The sequence below is a fragment of the Ambystoma mexicanum genome, chromosome 1p (assembly GCF_040938575.1).
Source record: "Ambystoma mexicanum isolate Mex_15411 chromosome 1p, UKY_AmexF1_1, whole genome shotgun sequence".
Classification (NCBI taxonomy): Eukaryota; Metazoa; Chordata; class Amphibia; order Caudata; family Ambystomatidae; genus Ambystoma; species Ambystoma mexicanum.
The window spans coordinates 1,280,994,291-1,281,011,636 of record NC_090921.1 but is presented as its reverse complement, the minus strand read 5'-3'; the positions used below and the strand labels follow the sequence as shown (position 1 = coordinate 1,281,011,636).

The 17,346-nt window shown below is 46.9% G+C and overlaps 1 protein-coding gene across 4 annotated transcripts in view; it reads left to right on the top strand.

Moving 5' to 3' along the window:
- Window positions 1-17,346, top strand: part of TBC1D17 (TBC1 domain family member 17) — a 743,081-nt gene that overhangs the window by 172,998 nt on the left and 552,737 nt on the right. For all 4 annotated transcript variants that reach the window (XM_069605252.1, XM_069605249.1, XM_069605253.1 and 1 more), the window contains one exon: window positions 10,204-10,318. In XM_069605252.1, coding sequence (XP_069461353.1) covers window positions 10,204-10,318 — 115 coding nt within the window. The remainder of the gene's footprint in view (window positions 1-10,203; window positions 10,319-17,346) is intronic.

Sequence of the window (17,346 nt, the reverse complement as noted above, 5' to 3'; positions counted from 1 at the left end):
GACGCCGAATACCGCTCGCAAGGCCAGGGAAACGCTGAAAGGGACGGAAGGAAGGCAGGAACTGCCCCCTCCGTCGATAGGGACTCCTAGCCTACTAGAAGGCTTTTCAGAAGGCGATGGGAGTTTATCCTCGACGTTATGGGATAGGTCAAAGCGTTTACAGGCAGAAAGCCTTCCCTTTTCCCCCCCAGACCGCTATGGGCTACCACAAGGGACCATGGAGAGACTCCAGTTTTGCATGGACAAAATGGAGAATTTTATGTCTACCCAATACCTGCCCACACCCAAAAGACCAAGAGAGGGGCCTCAGGAGGATCCCAGGGCTAAATACCCTAGGCTGTTTAACCCCCCACAGGGGGATGTAGAGTTATATGACCTCACTGAAGAGGACTCCCACTTTCATGAAGATGAGGAGTTCTTAAGTAACGAACAAGAACTAAACCCGGACGGACCAGGAAGGTTTCGAGGATGACCCAGACATGGGTGATGCTGGCTTTGAAGAAGACCCAGAAGAAGGTTCTTCACAGCCCTGGCAGTCCCCATCAGCATCTACAGACCCTGACCCCCTAAACCTGTCCCCCCCAAAGACTCACCAATCAGGAATACGTCACCTATAGACGATCAACCTACCTTTAATGCACTACTACGCAAAGCAGCAGCGCATTTCGAAATCGAGAATGGAGAAATTTCTCCTGACATAGACTTTGTGGAAAAGATCATCAAGGAGAAACCCCCTGTCTGTCAAACCATTCCCCTCCTTGCCTCAGTAAAGAGACAAATTATTCCTTCGCTATCTACACCTGCATTGGTCAGAGGGATCAACCCAAGGATAGAAAAATGATTTAGTCCTTCTCCATTGGACCCGTTATACATCAGGGGCCACTCAGTAGTGGACTCCCTTGTAGTAACAAATACAAGAAAGAGGGGAGGGGTCGCGCTATCAACCAGCAAGGCACCTCCAGATAAAGAAAGTAAAAAACTGTATGCCCTAGGTAAAAGGATTACAGCCTCGGCAGCCTTTTCCACCAGGATTGCCAACAACTCCTTACTGGCAAGTTATGCAGATGCCCAATGGAGCAAACTACGCAAAGACATTGAGGAGGTACCTGAACCCCTAAGAACTCCGCTTCTAGCCACGGTTACTGAGGGAACCTTCATCAACCAGAGCATCATTAAGAATACTCTAGATGCTGCAGAAACGGCTAGCCGTTCCCTAGTCCAAGGAATCCTCCTCAAACGTCATGTCTGGCTACGTAATTCGGGGTTTAAACCCGAAACACAAGCATCTCTCATTAACAAACCTATATGCCAACCTCTTTGGGAAGGCGGTGGATGACGCACTAGAGACTGCAAAAAAGGATTTTGACACCATTAAGACCGTAGATCAGATTTCAAGGCCTCCCAACAAGCGAGGTTAAGGAAACAGATGCTTTTTTCGAGGTCAACGCCAACAAAAACATCAACAACAGCAGCAATACTCTGCAGGCAACTGGTCCTCGAATCAAGGAACCAGTGGACAATACACCCAGAGAGGACAGCGTCGTGGCAAGGGAAGAGGGCCGGGTTCCACCCCTAGAGGTTCCCAAGCCACCAACACCAAATGACCCGAAGATTTGGGTCCCCTCCCATGCATCTCCAGTCGGGGGCCGGCTAACATCCTTTCTTCCAGCATGGGTGGGAATAACATCAAACCGCTGGGTACTATCAACCATAGCCCGCGGATACTGTATAGAATTCAACCGCTCCCCGACGTACAGACTCCCAAGGGGACGACGCCTGTCACCAGAACACCTCGCCATCTTTCTTCAAGAAGTGGACCAGCTACTAGAAAAAGGAGCTATAGAGGTTGTGCCTCTATCACAGGTAACGGAAGGTATTTATTCAGTGTACTTCGTTGTACCAAAAAAGGACTTAACCATGCGCCCTGTACTAGATCTGCACCCAGTGAACAAATTTGTAAAACCTCAAAAATTCGTATGGTGACATTACAGGAAGTAATCCCCCTGTTATCTCAAGGGGATTACATGACAACACTGGACATGAAAGATGCATACTTTCATATTTTAATGTTGCCAGTGCACAGAAAATACCTCAGGTTCATGATAGAGGGCAAACACTACCAGTTCAGGGTGCTACCCTTCGGCATAGCGTCAGCGCCGAGGATATTCACGAAAGTACTGGCAGTGGCAGCGGCCCACCTGCGCAGGTTGTCCATCCCAGTATACCCTTACCTCGACGATTGGCTCACAGCAGGGGATTCTTACGAGACATGCTTCTCAAATACCCAAAAGACTGTAGACCTTTTGTTCCAACTGGGCTTCGCCATCAACGAGAAGAAGTGCAGCCTAGAGCCCAGCCAGATCAAAGAATTCCTAGGGACTCTAATTCGAACAAAGGACGGCCTTGTCTTCCCCTCCAACGAGAGGGTCCAAAATATGCTGTTTCAGATCCCTCAATATGTGACCGGTCGAGAGGCGACGGTGCGCAAAGCAATGCGTTTGCTGGGAATGATGGCGTCATGTATATATTTGGTACCTCACACGCGACTGCGCATGCGTCCAATGCAATAGTGGCTCAACAGCCAGTGGTGTCAGGCCAGCGGACAATGGGACGATTTGGTGGTGGTCTCGCAGGCCTTGATTCTCTCGCTACGGTGGTGGTCGAAGGAAAACCTTGTAATAGGGAAACCATTCGCCACCCCCGCAGTGGAGGCCACTCTAACCACAGATGCATCCCTCACAGGATGGGGGGCTCACCTATCCCATCAGACTTCACACAGAGTTTGGACTCCGAGCGTAGCGTCCAAACACATAAACTTGCTGGAACTGTTAGCGGTCTTCAAAGCATTGAAGGCTTTTCAGGCACACCTGCAAGGGAAGACAGTGATGGTCCTCACAGACAGCACCACAGCCATGTACTATCTGAACAAGCAAGGGGGCACTCACTCTCCAGGACTGTCCAAGCTGTCCCAGAACATCTGGAAGTGGGCTCTCAAACGCAACATGTTCCTGTTGTCACAACATGTACCAGGGGAACTCAATCTGCTAGCAGACGAACTCAGACGAGACTTCCCTCTGCCCGCAGATGGCGGTTACAAGAAGACATCGTCTTCGACGTCTTCACACAATGGGGATTCCCAGAAATAGATCTGTTCGCAACTCTGGATAACTCCCAATGCCAAGATTACGCCTCCAGGTACCCCCAGAACCAATCCATGGGGAACAGTCTATCGATACCATGGTCAGGGAAATTTGTTTACGCTTTTCCCCCCCGGCTCCCCTTCTCAACAAGATAGTGCACAAGATGCACCAGGAACCAGTCACCATGATACTAGTGGCCCCTATGTGGGCCCAGCAACCATGGTTCGCTCACCTGATGGAGATGTCTCTGTCTCCACCGGTGAAACTACCCTGCCCGTACAACATGCTGTCACAGGATAAGGGCAAGACACTACACCCATGCCCACAGACCATGAATTTAGCAGCATGGCTCCTGAGATCATAGAATTTGGTCATTTACAACTCCCGCAGAGATGCATGGACATTCTCAACGAAGCTAGAAAGCCTAACACTCGTCACTGTTACTCTAGCAAGTGGAAAAGATTTGTCATATGGTGTAGAAATAGGAGCATCTACCCGGTTGACTGCTCTCCCACACAAATTGTTCTCTACCTGACTCACCTACTAGACTCAGGATTAGTGTTTAATTCTATTAAGGTTCATTTAGCTGCACTTTCCGCATATACCACTTCTCAACTTAAAGTGTTGTGGTGGAAAGTCCCAGTTATTAAAGCCTTCATGGAAGGAGTTAAAAGAATACACATAGCTAACCCAGCTCCCGGATGGGACCTAAATGTGGTACTAACCAGGCTCATGGGCTTACCCTTTGAACCCATGCACAAAGCTTAAGGACCTCACCCTTAAAACTGCTTTCTTAATAGCTATCACCTCCATTAGGAGAGTGAGTGAACTACAAGCGCTCTCTATACTAGACCCCTTTGTAACAGTTCACAAAGATAAGGTGGTTCTACGCACACATCCTAGGTTTGCACCAAAATTCATTTCTAAATTCCATGGCAACCAATCAATAGAACTACCAACGTTCTTTCAGAACCCTTCAAGTTTGGGAGAAAAGAGCCTGCATACACTAGATGTACGCAGGGCTGTCATGTTTTACATAAAAAAGAACTAGACCTCTGAGAAAGACAAATCAGTTCTTTGTCTCAGTAGCAGCAGGAAGAGAAGGAGATGCAGTTTCAAAATCCACTATATCTAGATGGATTGTCCAATGCATCACTCTCTGTCTCTCTCTTACTAAGAGAGAACTACCCTTCAAGCCAAGAGCACATTCTACTCGAGGCACTGGGGCTTCCATGGCATTCATTGCAAATGTCCCTCTGGAGTCCATTTGCAAAGCGGCAACCTGGAGTTCTGTACACACCTTTACAAAACACTACTGTCTAGATGCCCGCTCTAGATCTATTCCCAGGTGTGGCAAGCAGTGTTAAGACATCTTTTTTCTACTGTTCCTTCTCACAACCCACCTCCAACTCCGGGTACTCCTCGCAGGTCTATGCACAGCATGTGATTCTAAGCAGATTAACAAAAATCAGAAGACAATGCATCACTTACCGTAAAAGCATTTCTGATGGTTGTATCTGCTTAGATTCACATGCGCCCACCCTTCCTCCCCGCTCGGATGGAAGGATCAGGGACATCTTTTTATCTCTCTCTCTCTGTTCTGTACTCCCTCACGTCTATAAGGCTCCCTCAGGGCAGAAAAAATACAAACAGAGGGACCTCGACGCGTGAGGGATTGTGGGTACACTGCACGTCACTATAGGGATAGTGTTACAGACACGCCTTGTCGACGTCCCCTTTTTCGACTACGAAAAACAAAATGCAATACTCTGCAGTGACCACTGGATGTCGGACTATGCACAGCATGTGAATCTAAGCAGATACAACCATCAGAATGCTTTTATGGTAAGTAATGCATTGTCTTACCAGTGAACGATGGTGGCCCCAAGTTACAGCAGGATTTAATTCCACCACTTGGTAGATATTTTAGAGAAGGCAAGTTCATCCCGTTTTATGTGCCTAGCACGAGGCACCACCATTAGGTGAGTTGGTGCAGGTGCTGCAGAAGATAGTGGGATAGCTTCACTCTTCAGAAATGAGTGCCATTTGTGGTAGGTTCTATTAGCCATACATAACATCTAGAATTTAACTCTGGCTGTCAGCGGCACCCATTTTAAGTGGTGCAAAACCAAGGCTGATGTGCTCTTGTCACCTAAGTAAATGCAAAGTGTGGGTGGCAGAATGATGTTCCCATTGTGAGCAGTGCAGGACATATGCTGGCAATATCTACAGTCACACTGTTTTCATTGTCCAGGTGAAAGAATATGAGGGACCACCACTTAAATACATAAAGTAGAAGTGAGAAATCTGAGAATATGTTTTAGTAGGCGCAGGACAGTAGAGGAATTGACTGTGGTCATAACTTTGAAATCAGGGAAGACATGGGGGTCGGGACAAGGCGACTTACCCTCAGAATTCTTTAAGGCTTATAGGGACCTCCTGGTGCCAAAACTGTTATGAAGTGTATGAGAAGGCCAACGGACTGGGATGTTTGCTCACTATATGCAGGAATCTGTCATAGTCCCGGTCCTCAAACCCAGGAAGCAGAAACAGCAGGGATGTAATTTCACCAAAATGCCAGGGGTAGCGGAAGTGACATCATACGACCCTTGACCTCTGATGACATCACAGGAAGTAGTGTCATTTGACCCCCACACCGAAGTGATATCACGGGAAGCCATGGAACACGACCTTTCGCCCCTTGGCAATACAGGAAGTGGTATCACATAGCGTTGTTTCTAAGTACAGTACGAAAAATATGGTTATGATATCACTATAATGTGATATACATTTCATACAAGAATGGATCGTCATATGTATCGTTAAGATCAGTGTGTATAGACCCATATTACCAAATTACTGTGAATGTAAGCAGACGTCCATGGCCAAATGATAATGATGTTTTATTATATAGAACTTACACTTAAGTGCTTTACATAGAATACATACAATATCACCCAACCTGTGTTGGTAATTATTTATCGACCTCAGAAGGATGAAAGTCTGAGTTGAGGTATTTAAGAACAGACTACATCAGCGACTCACCCGCTGAAGTGTGCCTGAAATAAACCTTTAATGAGTCTAGTAATTATTGTATAGAATTCCAGAAAGCCAAATTATTTTATATTCCTATTCTTTCTTATGTAGGGTCACTGCTGAAAGTGTAAGACTTGTGGAACCCCTGTTCTTTTTTTTTTTTTGTCTTTTTTTAAAAATAAAGTCCTGAACAAGAAAGACAGCCACTCCAGAAGTATAGAGCGACGTGGTGCTGGCCACAGCCCAGGAGCTTCCATTTAAAAGAAATGCCATTTTTATTTGTAGGGGTAGCTAGGGAGACCACAGGGGTCGCAGTTGCTACCCCTTGTGACCACTAAATGACGTCCCTGAGAAACACATGTGAATCCTACAGACCACTCTCCATGCTCAACCAAGATGTTAACATTTTGATGGCCCTTCTAGCAGGGAGATTTCGCCAGGTGATGGGTTCAATTAAACACAGAGACCAGACAGGGTTTGTACCTCACAGGAATAATTTGATGAATCTGAAGAGACCGCAGCACTTTATAGACAGAGCTAGGTATTCCTATGCTGAATATGCAGTGGTCTCTTTTGATGCCATCAAGGACTTTGACTCTGTGTATTGGCCATGTATCTATGCTGCACTCCTAGGCTTTGGATTTTGCAAGGGGTTCCATCTAATCTATGAGGCCCCATTGGCTAGGGTCAAAATGGGAAGGCATATGTCTAAGGCTTTGCAATTACGCAGAGGTACTAGACAAGGCTGCCCGCTGTCTCTGATGCTGTTTATCCTGATGTTAGAGCCGCTAGCAGTCTATTTGCAGGCAGAATTCGATGTATCTGGGATACCGGTAGATGGAAGTGTTACATTTATATCCTTGTATGCTGTTTATATGCTGGTGTACTTACAGGAATCTATTCCTTACTTGCTGTTGGTGATTGATGATCTGAATAACTTTGCTGTGCTCTCGGGCATCACAGTGAGCAGAGATAAATCCTGCATTTTCCCATTAGCTGCACTTTCTAGTAGAACAATGGGTGATTTGCCAGATTTAGGTATTTGATGGGTCGTGGACTCCTTCAGATACATGGGAATCAACATATGCTTGATACACATAGACAAAATACGGCTTGAGCACTGGAGGGGATAAAGAAATCGATGTGCTTTTGCAAGTAAACTGACCCTCTCGGTAATGGGCAGAGCAGCATTGGCCAAGATGGTGATTCTCCACGGCTGTTGTAATACTTTGCCAATGTTATGTTTAATGTTCCCAGGGATTTTTTTAAAAAACTGGATTATATTCTTGAAGGATTTCTGGGGATACCGGGAGGTGTAGGATAGCAATGACACCCCTATGGAGGAGCTGGAACAATGGTGGGGTACAGGTTCCCTAGTTCATGTTATTTTACCTAGCAACTACAGTATGTGAGGGGTCTCTCGGATGAAATGACCTTGGACACATATCTCATGCAGCATGCTATTGGGCCAGTTGTGCTGAAGGAGGAACTGTGGACCCCTGTGAACTTTCTCCCCTGTAGCCTGGCCTTTCTTAGGATAGGCAGAGAAATCTGCGTTAAACCACTAAAGCTACTTAGGATTCAGGACCCTATAGCCCTGGTATACCATTGACAGCAGTTATAAACAAAACTGTGGGAGATATTCGAGACATAAACACCTGGGGAACATTTGGGATAGCCACTGTGCAGAGTTCTTTTTAAGGAAGGGGAGCTAATGGACTTCCGACGGCAGTGGAGGTATGGGAGCTGCACAAGGGGCAGTACCTGTTAAGCATGCGAGTAACGTTGACTGTCAAACGGAAATGGCAAAGCACTCTTGCATGACCCGAGAGTGAGAAAGTCTATTGGCCAGCATGGGGGATGAGCCATTACGAGTCAAACGGCTTTGAGAAACTGACCTGCACAGGGCTATTGAGGACCAAGTGTGGAAACGAGTCAAGGTATACGCAAAGAAAGTCTATAGGAATGCTAGACATAAATTGCTGCAACTAAACGTCCTACATAGGACCTACATGACACCGCATAGATTGTTGAAATTCGCTAAACAAGGTCCTTATGTCTGCCTATGGTGTAGTACTGAAGGGGCAGATCTTTTGCATATGATGCGGCAGTGTCGCGTTATACATAGATTCTGGGCACTGATTAAACAGCAGATGGAAAGGGCGGGTGTCACATGGTTCGAATGGTCACCTGAGAAATGCCTGTTGGGTATGTACACCAGACCACCGAAAGTAAAACATGTGACTAAACTAATGGACATAGCCTGTGTATTGGCCAAACGCAGGATAGCCAAGACCTGGAAGTGAAAAGTGGGCCCAATGTTTTCGATATGGTGGGGGAATCTGCAAAGGTGGTCAGATGCGGAAACTGAGAAAGGTATAGGGCCCTACAGAGGGGATCCCGCAAGACCACAAATAATATTGAAGCTTGGAATGCGCTTGTGATTTCAATGTTCGGCACCTCAGAGGCTAAACCTCCCTGTGCGCCATGTGGCATGTAGTATACTGTGCACCACAGCACTGGGGACCTACAGATTGGGAACTTGATGCAGTGCGACACTATGCGCCTTCAGTGTTGTACTTACTAGACCACAGAAGGATTGAGACGCCCACGTATGTATGGTGGAATATGTTTTTAGCCTTTTTATTTAATATGTACTGAGAAGACAAGACAAACCTATTTGCGTTTGGATATACGTTGGTTTATTTTTTATGGTTTTTCTTATTGTACCTTAAAGATCTAGTGATTGGAGCAGAACAACTTAATAAAAAAGATTTGAAAATAAAATAATGTTTTAGTAGGCACAGATTGTGGAACCCCTTTTTCACAACTGCCAACACCTGAGGAATCGAAGACCGATCATTATCTAGAATGACTGGAGGAATGTGCTGAATGGCTCTGTGGCTCTAAAGCCGGCAGTAGTGCGGTTTCTGCAGTTTTGCAATTTTTATAATAAGTAATGGTGAATATTTTATACTTTGTATGATGTAGATATGAACCTTTTTATGTTTTATGGAAATGTGCTGAAATATATTATAACATTATTTAACTGGGATATTTTATGATTAATTTCATGATTGTTTGTGAAGGTAAATTTTAAACCATGTAACAATTAATAAATAATAAGGAAGTGATCATAATTCATCAACATGCTGCACAAGTACAATCCTAATCTTTCTTTTTTAGCTTGTTAGCTTTCCCTTTCGGTAACTATTCTTCCCCTTAGTAGTGTCTTATACTGCCAGTTATCCATGATAAAGCATTGACCAAGGCCTACAGGTGTGCGACCTGCCTTGTTCAGTTGGGACTAGGCATCTTGTAATCCTGTCTCCGTCTGCATAAGTAACTTATCTTCTATTGTTTAGGATGATTCTACTGGTTGAGCTAGTTTTCCTATCTGTGACTATGAGATACTACCACATGATGTGAGATGAGGGTGTAGAGGTAGTAACATTAATTGGTCTTGCCATAATATGTGAAGGAAGTGAGAAAAAAGTCATTTTAAGAGACCTAAATAGGAAATGTGAGGTCTGGAGACAAGGAATAAAGGTTGCTAGATGTGACTGGAAGTATAAAGGACCTAGCTGGAGGGTTGAGATGAGGGATAAGGGATGCAGGCAGGTCCTAGCATAAGAAATAAGAGGTGGGGGTAAAGGAAGTGGAGTGGTTCTAGCATGAGACATGACAGGTTGACAGAGGATAAAGGAAATTAAGTAGCGAGATCCTACCATGAGATGTGAGTGGAGGGGCAGGGAAAGTGAGGTAAAATGTGTCCAGTAAGTCACGTGAGAAGAAGTATGGTGATAGAAGGATTCAGAAAGAGAATGTGGGAAGAGTGAGACAGCAATACATAAGGTAGTAATAGAGGGGTACAGATGTGCTGTGATGTTTCAGTAAGGTGAGAGAGACTGAGCCTGAAATGTGAGGGGATGAAAAGGAGGTGGTAGAAGTTAGAATGCAAGCCTCAACATTTGTGACTGAGAGCATGCCCTGAAAGCCCATTAACCTGTTGGGATTTTGCATGCAGGATTCCATGGGAGGGTGCCGTGCCGAGGAAGATCTATATGATCCAGGATATGAACCAGATTGGGCCGTGATCAGCACTGCAGGTACCAGACACCGGCCACCAGAAGAGACACAAGGTAAACACTAGCCTGCTTCAATTAGTCTCACCAATCTCTTATGAGAACAACAGTAACTCCCACCTGTTTCTTGTTAAATGTGTGCCGATTGTGTCATGTGGCACTGGCTTGATTTCACTTCTCTCTTGGGGCTTCAGTGGCAGCTGTCCCTAGAATCATCAGGGTACTTTCTCTGTTTTTTTGTCACATCTGCATAGCTAGCTAGTTTCCCTGTCCCATGCTGAATTTTTGAGCCAGTCCTGTGTTTTATTTTTTAAACTACCCGCACTGCATGCAGGGACTTGTAGGCCCATCCCTACAATGGGAAAACAGAACTACAAGTTCCAGCATGCAATTGGAAGCAACAAGTAGGATTGGCTCAATGTGTCACACATTGAACTAGTAAACTTTGCAGGGAGGGACGGGTGGCCCTTGTGCCCACGTTGATTGCTGAGCGCCCATGCCTAGGGGAAGGGGTTTGAAGTAGATTGGGTGGGACCCACCGCCCGGGCTCTGCCATTGAGGTGTTAAGAGCTTAGCCCTTGGTATAAGTATGGGGACCCTCTGGGGGTACTTTTCCCTCCATAGGACGCCACTGGCACCGCCGAATTGCACGGGTACCTCAGCCATGACCGGGTGAGTGTTGAGTGCTCTGGCTTGGTTTTTGCAAGGTGCAGACCCGGAACGCCCCAGCTAGCCCTGGGCAGCCCTGGCCTGAACCCAGGACTCGCCCTGACTGCCTTCCTTTACGCCTAGGTGTCCCGCTGCTGTGCTTGGTTGTACTCTTATTCTTCTATAGCCCTCTGGGTTTGGTCGTTAAGTCCCCGTGCCCCTGGATGCCAACCCAGGGGGTTCGGGACTGTGTTGCCAACCCCTGGTAGCTCTCCCCTGTGCCCCCGATCCTTCATGCGCCTCAGCTGTCGGCCTCACCCCGCGCTCAGGCCGTTGGGCACCAGCTGCACTGGGACCCGCTGGCCACCTTGAGGGGGTTGGCTTATCGCCTTCGTGAGGTACCGGTCCAGGTGCAGAGGTAACGTCTGCCGTCTGCGCCACACCGCTGCCCCAAAGGACAACACTTCCCATCGACTATTAAACCCACACATAGTGGAAACCTATGGAGCTTGACCAGCGATAAATGTAGGAGTCAGCTGGGCTAGCTGCAACTCGTGCCTTCTGGTCCTACCGCCCGACCCGATGCCCAGCGTCCAGAAGGTTGTGTCTGCCTTAAGGCCCCCATCCACGGTCAGGGGCTTAAGCCGCCAGCTCTGCTCTTTGGTGCCGGTGCTTAAGCCGCCACCAGCCTCTCTTCCCTGCCTCCCACAGGCTGGGTCCTGCCACTCTGCCACTCTGCCACTGGCTGGCCCAATGAAATCTGGTCTGCTAGGCTGAGTGGAATGGGCTAGAAGAGCACTCCCTAGCTCGGCCGTCCTCCATTTCTAGTGCATCCCTGCGGCGCACCAAGAAGGTTGGAGACACTTTTGCAGTGCTGCAGTGCTTTTTTGACAAAAGATTAGCTCAGATGATGGCTGTTAGAGAGAATTCTCTGTTAAGGCTAATTTCCCAAAGCTAGTGAGTCCCCCAGCAGCTTTGCTGGATTTTTGGGGTTTATTTTTTTCTCCTGATAAGAGTGAGACTCTTTTTCTCCCACTCTTAGACATGATTTGAGATATCCTTTGACTTTGTAATGTGTTTTATGGGCTATGGGGTCTGTTACTCCGTAGGGTTTCATGTATTTTTGGTAAGTGTGTTACACAGCACCCTCAGTGCAGTAACACAGGGGTGTCATGGTGACCCCCAAACATAGACTCCATACCCTGGGACTGACTACTGTCTCCCAGGGCATGTAAAGTCACCATTGACTTTACTAGTCTTAAATTGTGAACAGAACCAGTACAAACCATCATATTGTGGAAGTACTGGTAGGGGTAATTAGATTTCCCCTGGGTCTGTTTTTCGAGGGGGCACTGTGCAGTCCCCCCTCGTCGAGTTTCTGGCTGGTGGCAGTGGTTACCACGCAAAATATTCCACCAGAATATTTCCTATGGGATTTTCCCATTCATTTTAAACGCACCACTTTTTTGGTGCAATGTTAAAGATACCGCCGGGTTATTTATTTAATATTTATTCCCCGGTTGGGTCTTTTTGCCAGGACCCGGTTTTAAAATGGCGTTTGTGTTCGCCTCTGTAATTCCAACCCAATCGAGTCCTTTGTTCCACTTTTTGGCGGGCTTCTCCACAGAAGCCTCCAAAAGTGGTGCCACTCTGTCTGGGTCTACAGGATGTGTGGGAGGGGGGTTTAGGGACCCTGGACTGAGTTGCCTCGGCAACTCAAGTCACACTCTTGTGTGATTGGCCCACTTAGCATGTTTGTGTGACAGCTAGGACTGATGAATGGGGGTTTACTGCATAAAAGCAGGGCTTTGGGGACTGGAACTTCAGAAGTCGCCACAGGACCAAAGAATACGAAGAGGGAGAAGCTGAGCCGACCTGCAACGACGACACCACCGGTGGAGCCCTGCTGAACCGTCTCACCACTTCCCAACGACAGAAGATCTTCATCCCGGAGAGTCTTCTTCCTCTGAACTGGTGGGGATAACCAGTTTGCCCTCTTTTCGCCTTCCTGAATCGTCTCGTGGTCGAATTGCCCGTGCCAAGCACCCCGGTGGCCGGATAGCCACGCTTCACCACTACCGCGAATAAAAGGGTAGTACATTTTAACTGGGAAACTCTGCGGCTGGTTTCTTCCCTGGCAGTGCAACGACCTCCAGCTTTCCTCCACGTCGAGATCTTCTCTTCCCCTGGACGAAGCACTGACATGCACCCGCTGCCAGGAACAACTGCCCCCGCTGGAGCTTTCTCACCATTTCAGGTACTGAGTCCTGCCTGGTCTCCCTTGCAACAGACTGTTCAAGGTGTCCCATAAATCCTTGACTTTCTTTCCTGGGGTGACTCGGGACCTGCAAACTAACTTTTCCTGACTTGATCCAACCCTTTTTTAACTCTTTGCAAAGACTCTTTAAAAGTACTATTCAACTGTGTGATCTTGGACACATTCCGCCTTGCTCTCACCAAGAGTGGGCCTGGCCTATGACTTTCTTGCTCCTCAGTAGACTCTGCCTTTTCTGACTTGCTCTGGTTCTCCTAAAGTGTTGGTATTGTGTATGTTCCTAATTCTGCCTGTTTCCCTCCCTTTTTAATTAACTTATTGGAGTGCCATCTTCGGTTAGGCGCTCACCTCTGTCTGAAAATAAGTGGTGTTTTAACTAAGACTTGTTCAATAAGTGATCAGGGATGTATATATATATTAATAGTGACTGTTTTTGAACTTGCTTGCCATATTAGTGTTAGTGTATTTTACAAAGTATGTTTTTAAATAAATAATTATATACTTTTATACCCAAGCTCTGGTCAGTGTTTGCTTGTAATACTGTATTTTGGTACCTTTCTTGTATACTCTAGATACTGTCTAACTCTTCTCGAGAGAAGTCTGGCTGCTCAGCCACAGCTACCAGGTAAATCGGGGTGGTACAGACTGCTACCAATTGGGTTTACTGCCAACACCTGTAGTCCTAAGCCTTTTGCAGTGGTCCCTAAGGGAACTGCACAGGTTTCTGCCTAACAATGGCTTTCAATAGATCGGCTTAGCTCAGATGATGGCTTTCAATAGATCGCCGTGAGGTAGCTGCTCTGCTACTTACGAAGCCCTGACCGAGAATCAGGTTGTCTAGCAATGATTTAGCACCAGGTTCCCCACAGACATGCGGTGCAGTACGGGCAAGAGAGGTGGCCCCCCTTCTATCCACACTAGAGTCCTGAGCCGAGCAGCTCTATGTACCGGCCTAGAGGCCGGCTATTTTAGGCCAACTAAGGCTTCACAGCACTGCGGTATCGTTACTGGTTAGGGAAGATTCTGACTTATGGGCATTCAGTCATAATCCCACAGATGGTAGTTTTGTCCCATTGCCTCCTCAGCCAAGCACATACACCAAATGTCTGAACCTGCGGTTCTTCTTGTACTGAGCAGGATTACTATTTCAACAACATATTATCAGCACAGTAAAACTAACATGTCTCGTGACGGTCTAAACCCACCTCACAATCCCTATCAATGGGTAAACAATCCAATGCTAGGTGTATTATGCTTCACAATAATATGAAGAGCCGACATCGAAGGATCAAAAAGCGTCATCGCTATGGAGGCTTTGTCCCTGTGGTGTGGTTACTTTTCTGACACATCCTGCTTGAAACCCAAAAAGTCTGAAGGATCGCAAGGCCCTCCTTTCACGGTCTGTATTCATACTGAAAATCGAGGTCAATCGAGCTCTTGTCCTTCTGCTCCACAGGAGGTTTCTGACTTTCCTGAGCTCTCCTGAGGACACGTTCGTTATTGTTTGATAGGTTTACCGCTCAGCCAAGCTCCCCACCTACCACTGTTCCCGGAGCATTTGGTAAAGTGGCTGCAGTTGCTTCAAGTTCTGCCATGGAAGGTGCCACTTTCTGCTCAGGGGATGGGGGGCCCCAACAGAGTCCTCCTCAAATATCTTCAACAACTGATACTTCACAGCTCAGTTGAAGGGCCCACTGTAGTGCTCTGCAGGTGAACAGCCTGTGGTCTGCACAGGAAAAGGAGCACATGAATGGGGTATAACTGAAGGCCATTCTCCTGGCCATGAAAGCTTTCCTTCCCTTCACCTATGGCAAGATGGTCAAACTCACAAACATCATACAACTGTTACGTATTTTCATGAACAAGCAGGGGCACCTGTTCTCACCTCCTCTGCATGTTCAAGTTGTCATTAACATCGAGGCGGGTAGCCTCAGTTGTCTCCTTCACTCTTCTCACGCATGGAGATCCACCTGAAAGTAGTGGAAAACATTTGTCAGTGGTTGGGTGTTCCTCAAGTAGACTTATTTTCTTTGAGAGAAAACAATAAGTGTCAGTTCTATGTGTTGGATGGAAAAGGATCTGGAATGGTTGGGCAAGTTCCACCACTTTCCCTCTGAGAAGGTCTACAGAAATTCTGGCCCAGTGTTAAACATTTCTCTGACTCCGATTTCTCTGATACGCATAGCCCCAAACTGGCTTCCATATTTCTGGTACTCTGATCTTCAGGTGTTATCTGACAGTGTCTTCCTGGATCTTCCCCCCCCCCAAGTAGAACCTCTTGTCCTAAGCAAAGCGATTGGTCCTCCACCACTCCCTGCCAGTGCTCAGATTGAGACCTTAGTACCTAGGGAGCTAGCTTACACCCAGGAGGGGATTTATAGGCCCAACATTCAGATTTTGACCACTAGCATGAAGGAGTCAACCAGGAAACAATAGAAAAGCAAAGTGGATGCATTTGGCTCTAGAGAGTAGTCAATCCTTTGATGGTACCCATGGATCATGTGTTGTCTTCTATGACGAATTTGGCCAGTGCTGGCATTAAAATTGACTCTTGCTAACATCATCTTTTGTCTATTGCAGCCTACTTGAGTATGGATAAGAATGTCCTCTCTTTAAAGAACAAGACTCTTAGGTATCACTTTGATAGATTCCTTCATATTTACCTTCCTGTCTGCAACCCTTCTCCATAGTGGGACGTGACCTTTTTTATGGACTCTTCCAAAAAACTATATGTCAGCACTGAGAGACTACACCTCTTTTTGTGACTTCTTGTATTGTTACAATTGCACACATTGCACAATGGTCTTCTAACAACTGTGGGTCTGGCCCTGTTAGGGGGCTCAAAGAAAAGGATGTTAGAGGCTGTTCAAATATGGAGTACGCAACTACTTTTAATACAAAATATAAGCAGATGTGGGATCTGGGGAGGCCTGACAATATTTTATCTACGGGGAGGGTGGGGCTCAGGATAAAAAAGTTTGAATACCACTGCCTTAAAGTGAGGTGCAGTTAGTATACTTTGCATGCTTATACATTTTTACCTAATGGCTTTTTGGTTACTTTTACAATGTTTCTAAGCTAAGCTGGTGTAAGCTGTGATATTTTTACTGTTTTTGTGACATTTTACTTGTGCACGTTTGCACTTACTGCAAATGGCTACTAAATGTGACTAGCACCCTAAAATGGCAGTGCCACAAGTTTGTCTGCTTGCTCTTTGGCCATATTGTTCTTTGGCCTTCTTCCTGCCTTCTCAGGTAATGAAAGGCCTTATATGGTAATCAGCTGTGGCTTTCGCAGGCTAAGGGGCAGTTACTGTGTGTGGCCAAAGGACGTGGATGAGACTCTCATCCCGAGGGCGTTCAACCTACCAGCGTCTTGAGACCATACCAATGGTACATAAGGCGCTACTTAAATGCAAAATAACATAACATAACGTTTCCCCTTATTCAGACCCTTCTAGTACTGGGATGAGGAAGAGGTGACTAAGAGTAGTGCACACTAACTTGTCATTTCACCACTCTAGTGGTTGTAGGTGCATAAAAGGTGGAGCCGACAAGTTTGTGAGAGAGACCGCCGGGAGAGAAGCCAGACTGAGCGTTGTGGGCCTGAAGGAGGAATCCTGGGCAGAAGGAGGCAGCCGAGTTTGGTCCTGCAGGAAAGACAGGACGCCGGCAACTAACCCCAAGAAGCTGTGGAGCCGAGTCTTGGGTGGGCCCCAAGAGGGCCAAAGAGGTGGGAGCCTCCCTGGTTGGTTGCCGGCAGCAGAGCTGCAGGCACAGAAGTAAATCTCGAGCTGCAAGTCACCAGCAGCGTCCGCGGGAAGCGAGCTGAGCTGTCGGCAACCCACAGGGAGAAGGCGAAGTGAAAGCGGGCCTCGCCAACAGAAGAAATGGTGGTGCTGAAGCAGTAACGGAGGAAGCAGCCGCCCGGAGGAGACGCTACCGACCGGTGAGTGAAGAGGAGAGAGCACTCGAAACCGGGGCGCTCCTTAGGGCGGTTAGAATGTCAAAGTAAATGCCATATGAATGAAAGAGTAATTAAAGTTACTCCCTGTAGTCCCCTTTCCTCCATCCTTTTGGGCGTCCCCCAAATCATGCGGACGGTACCGGAAACTTTGGCAGCAGAAAAATGTGCTTCCACTTACATTTAGCATAGCAAGCGC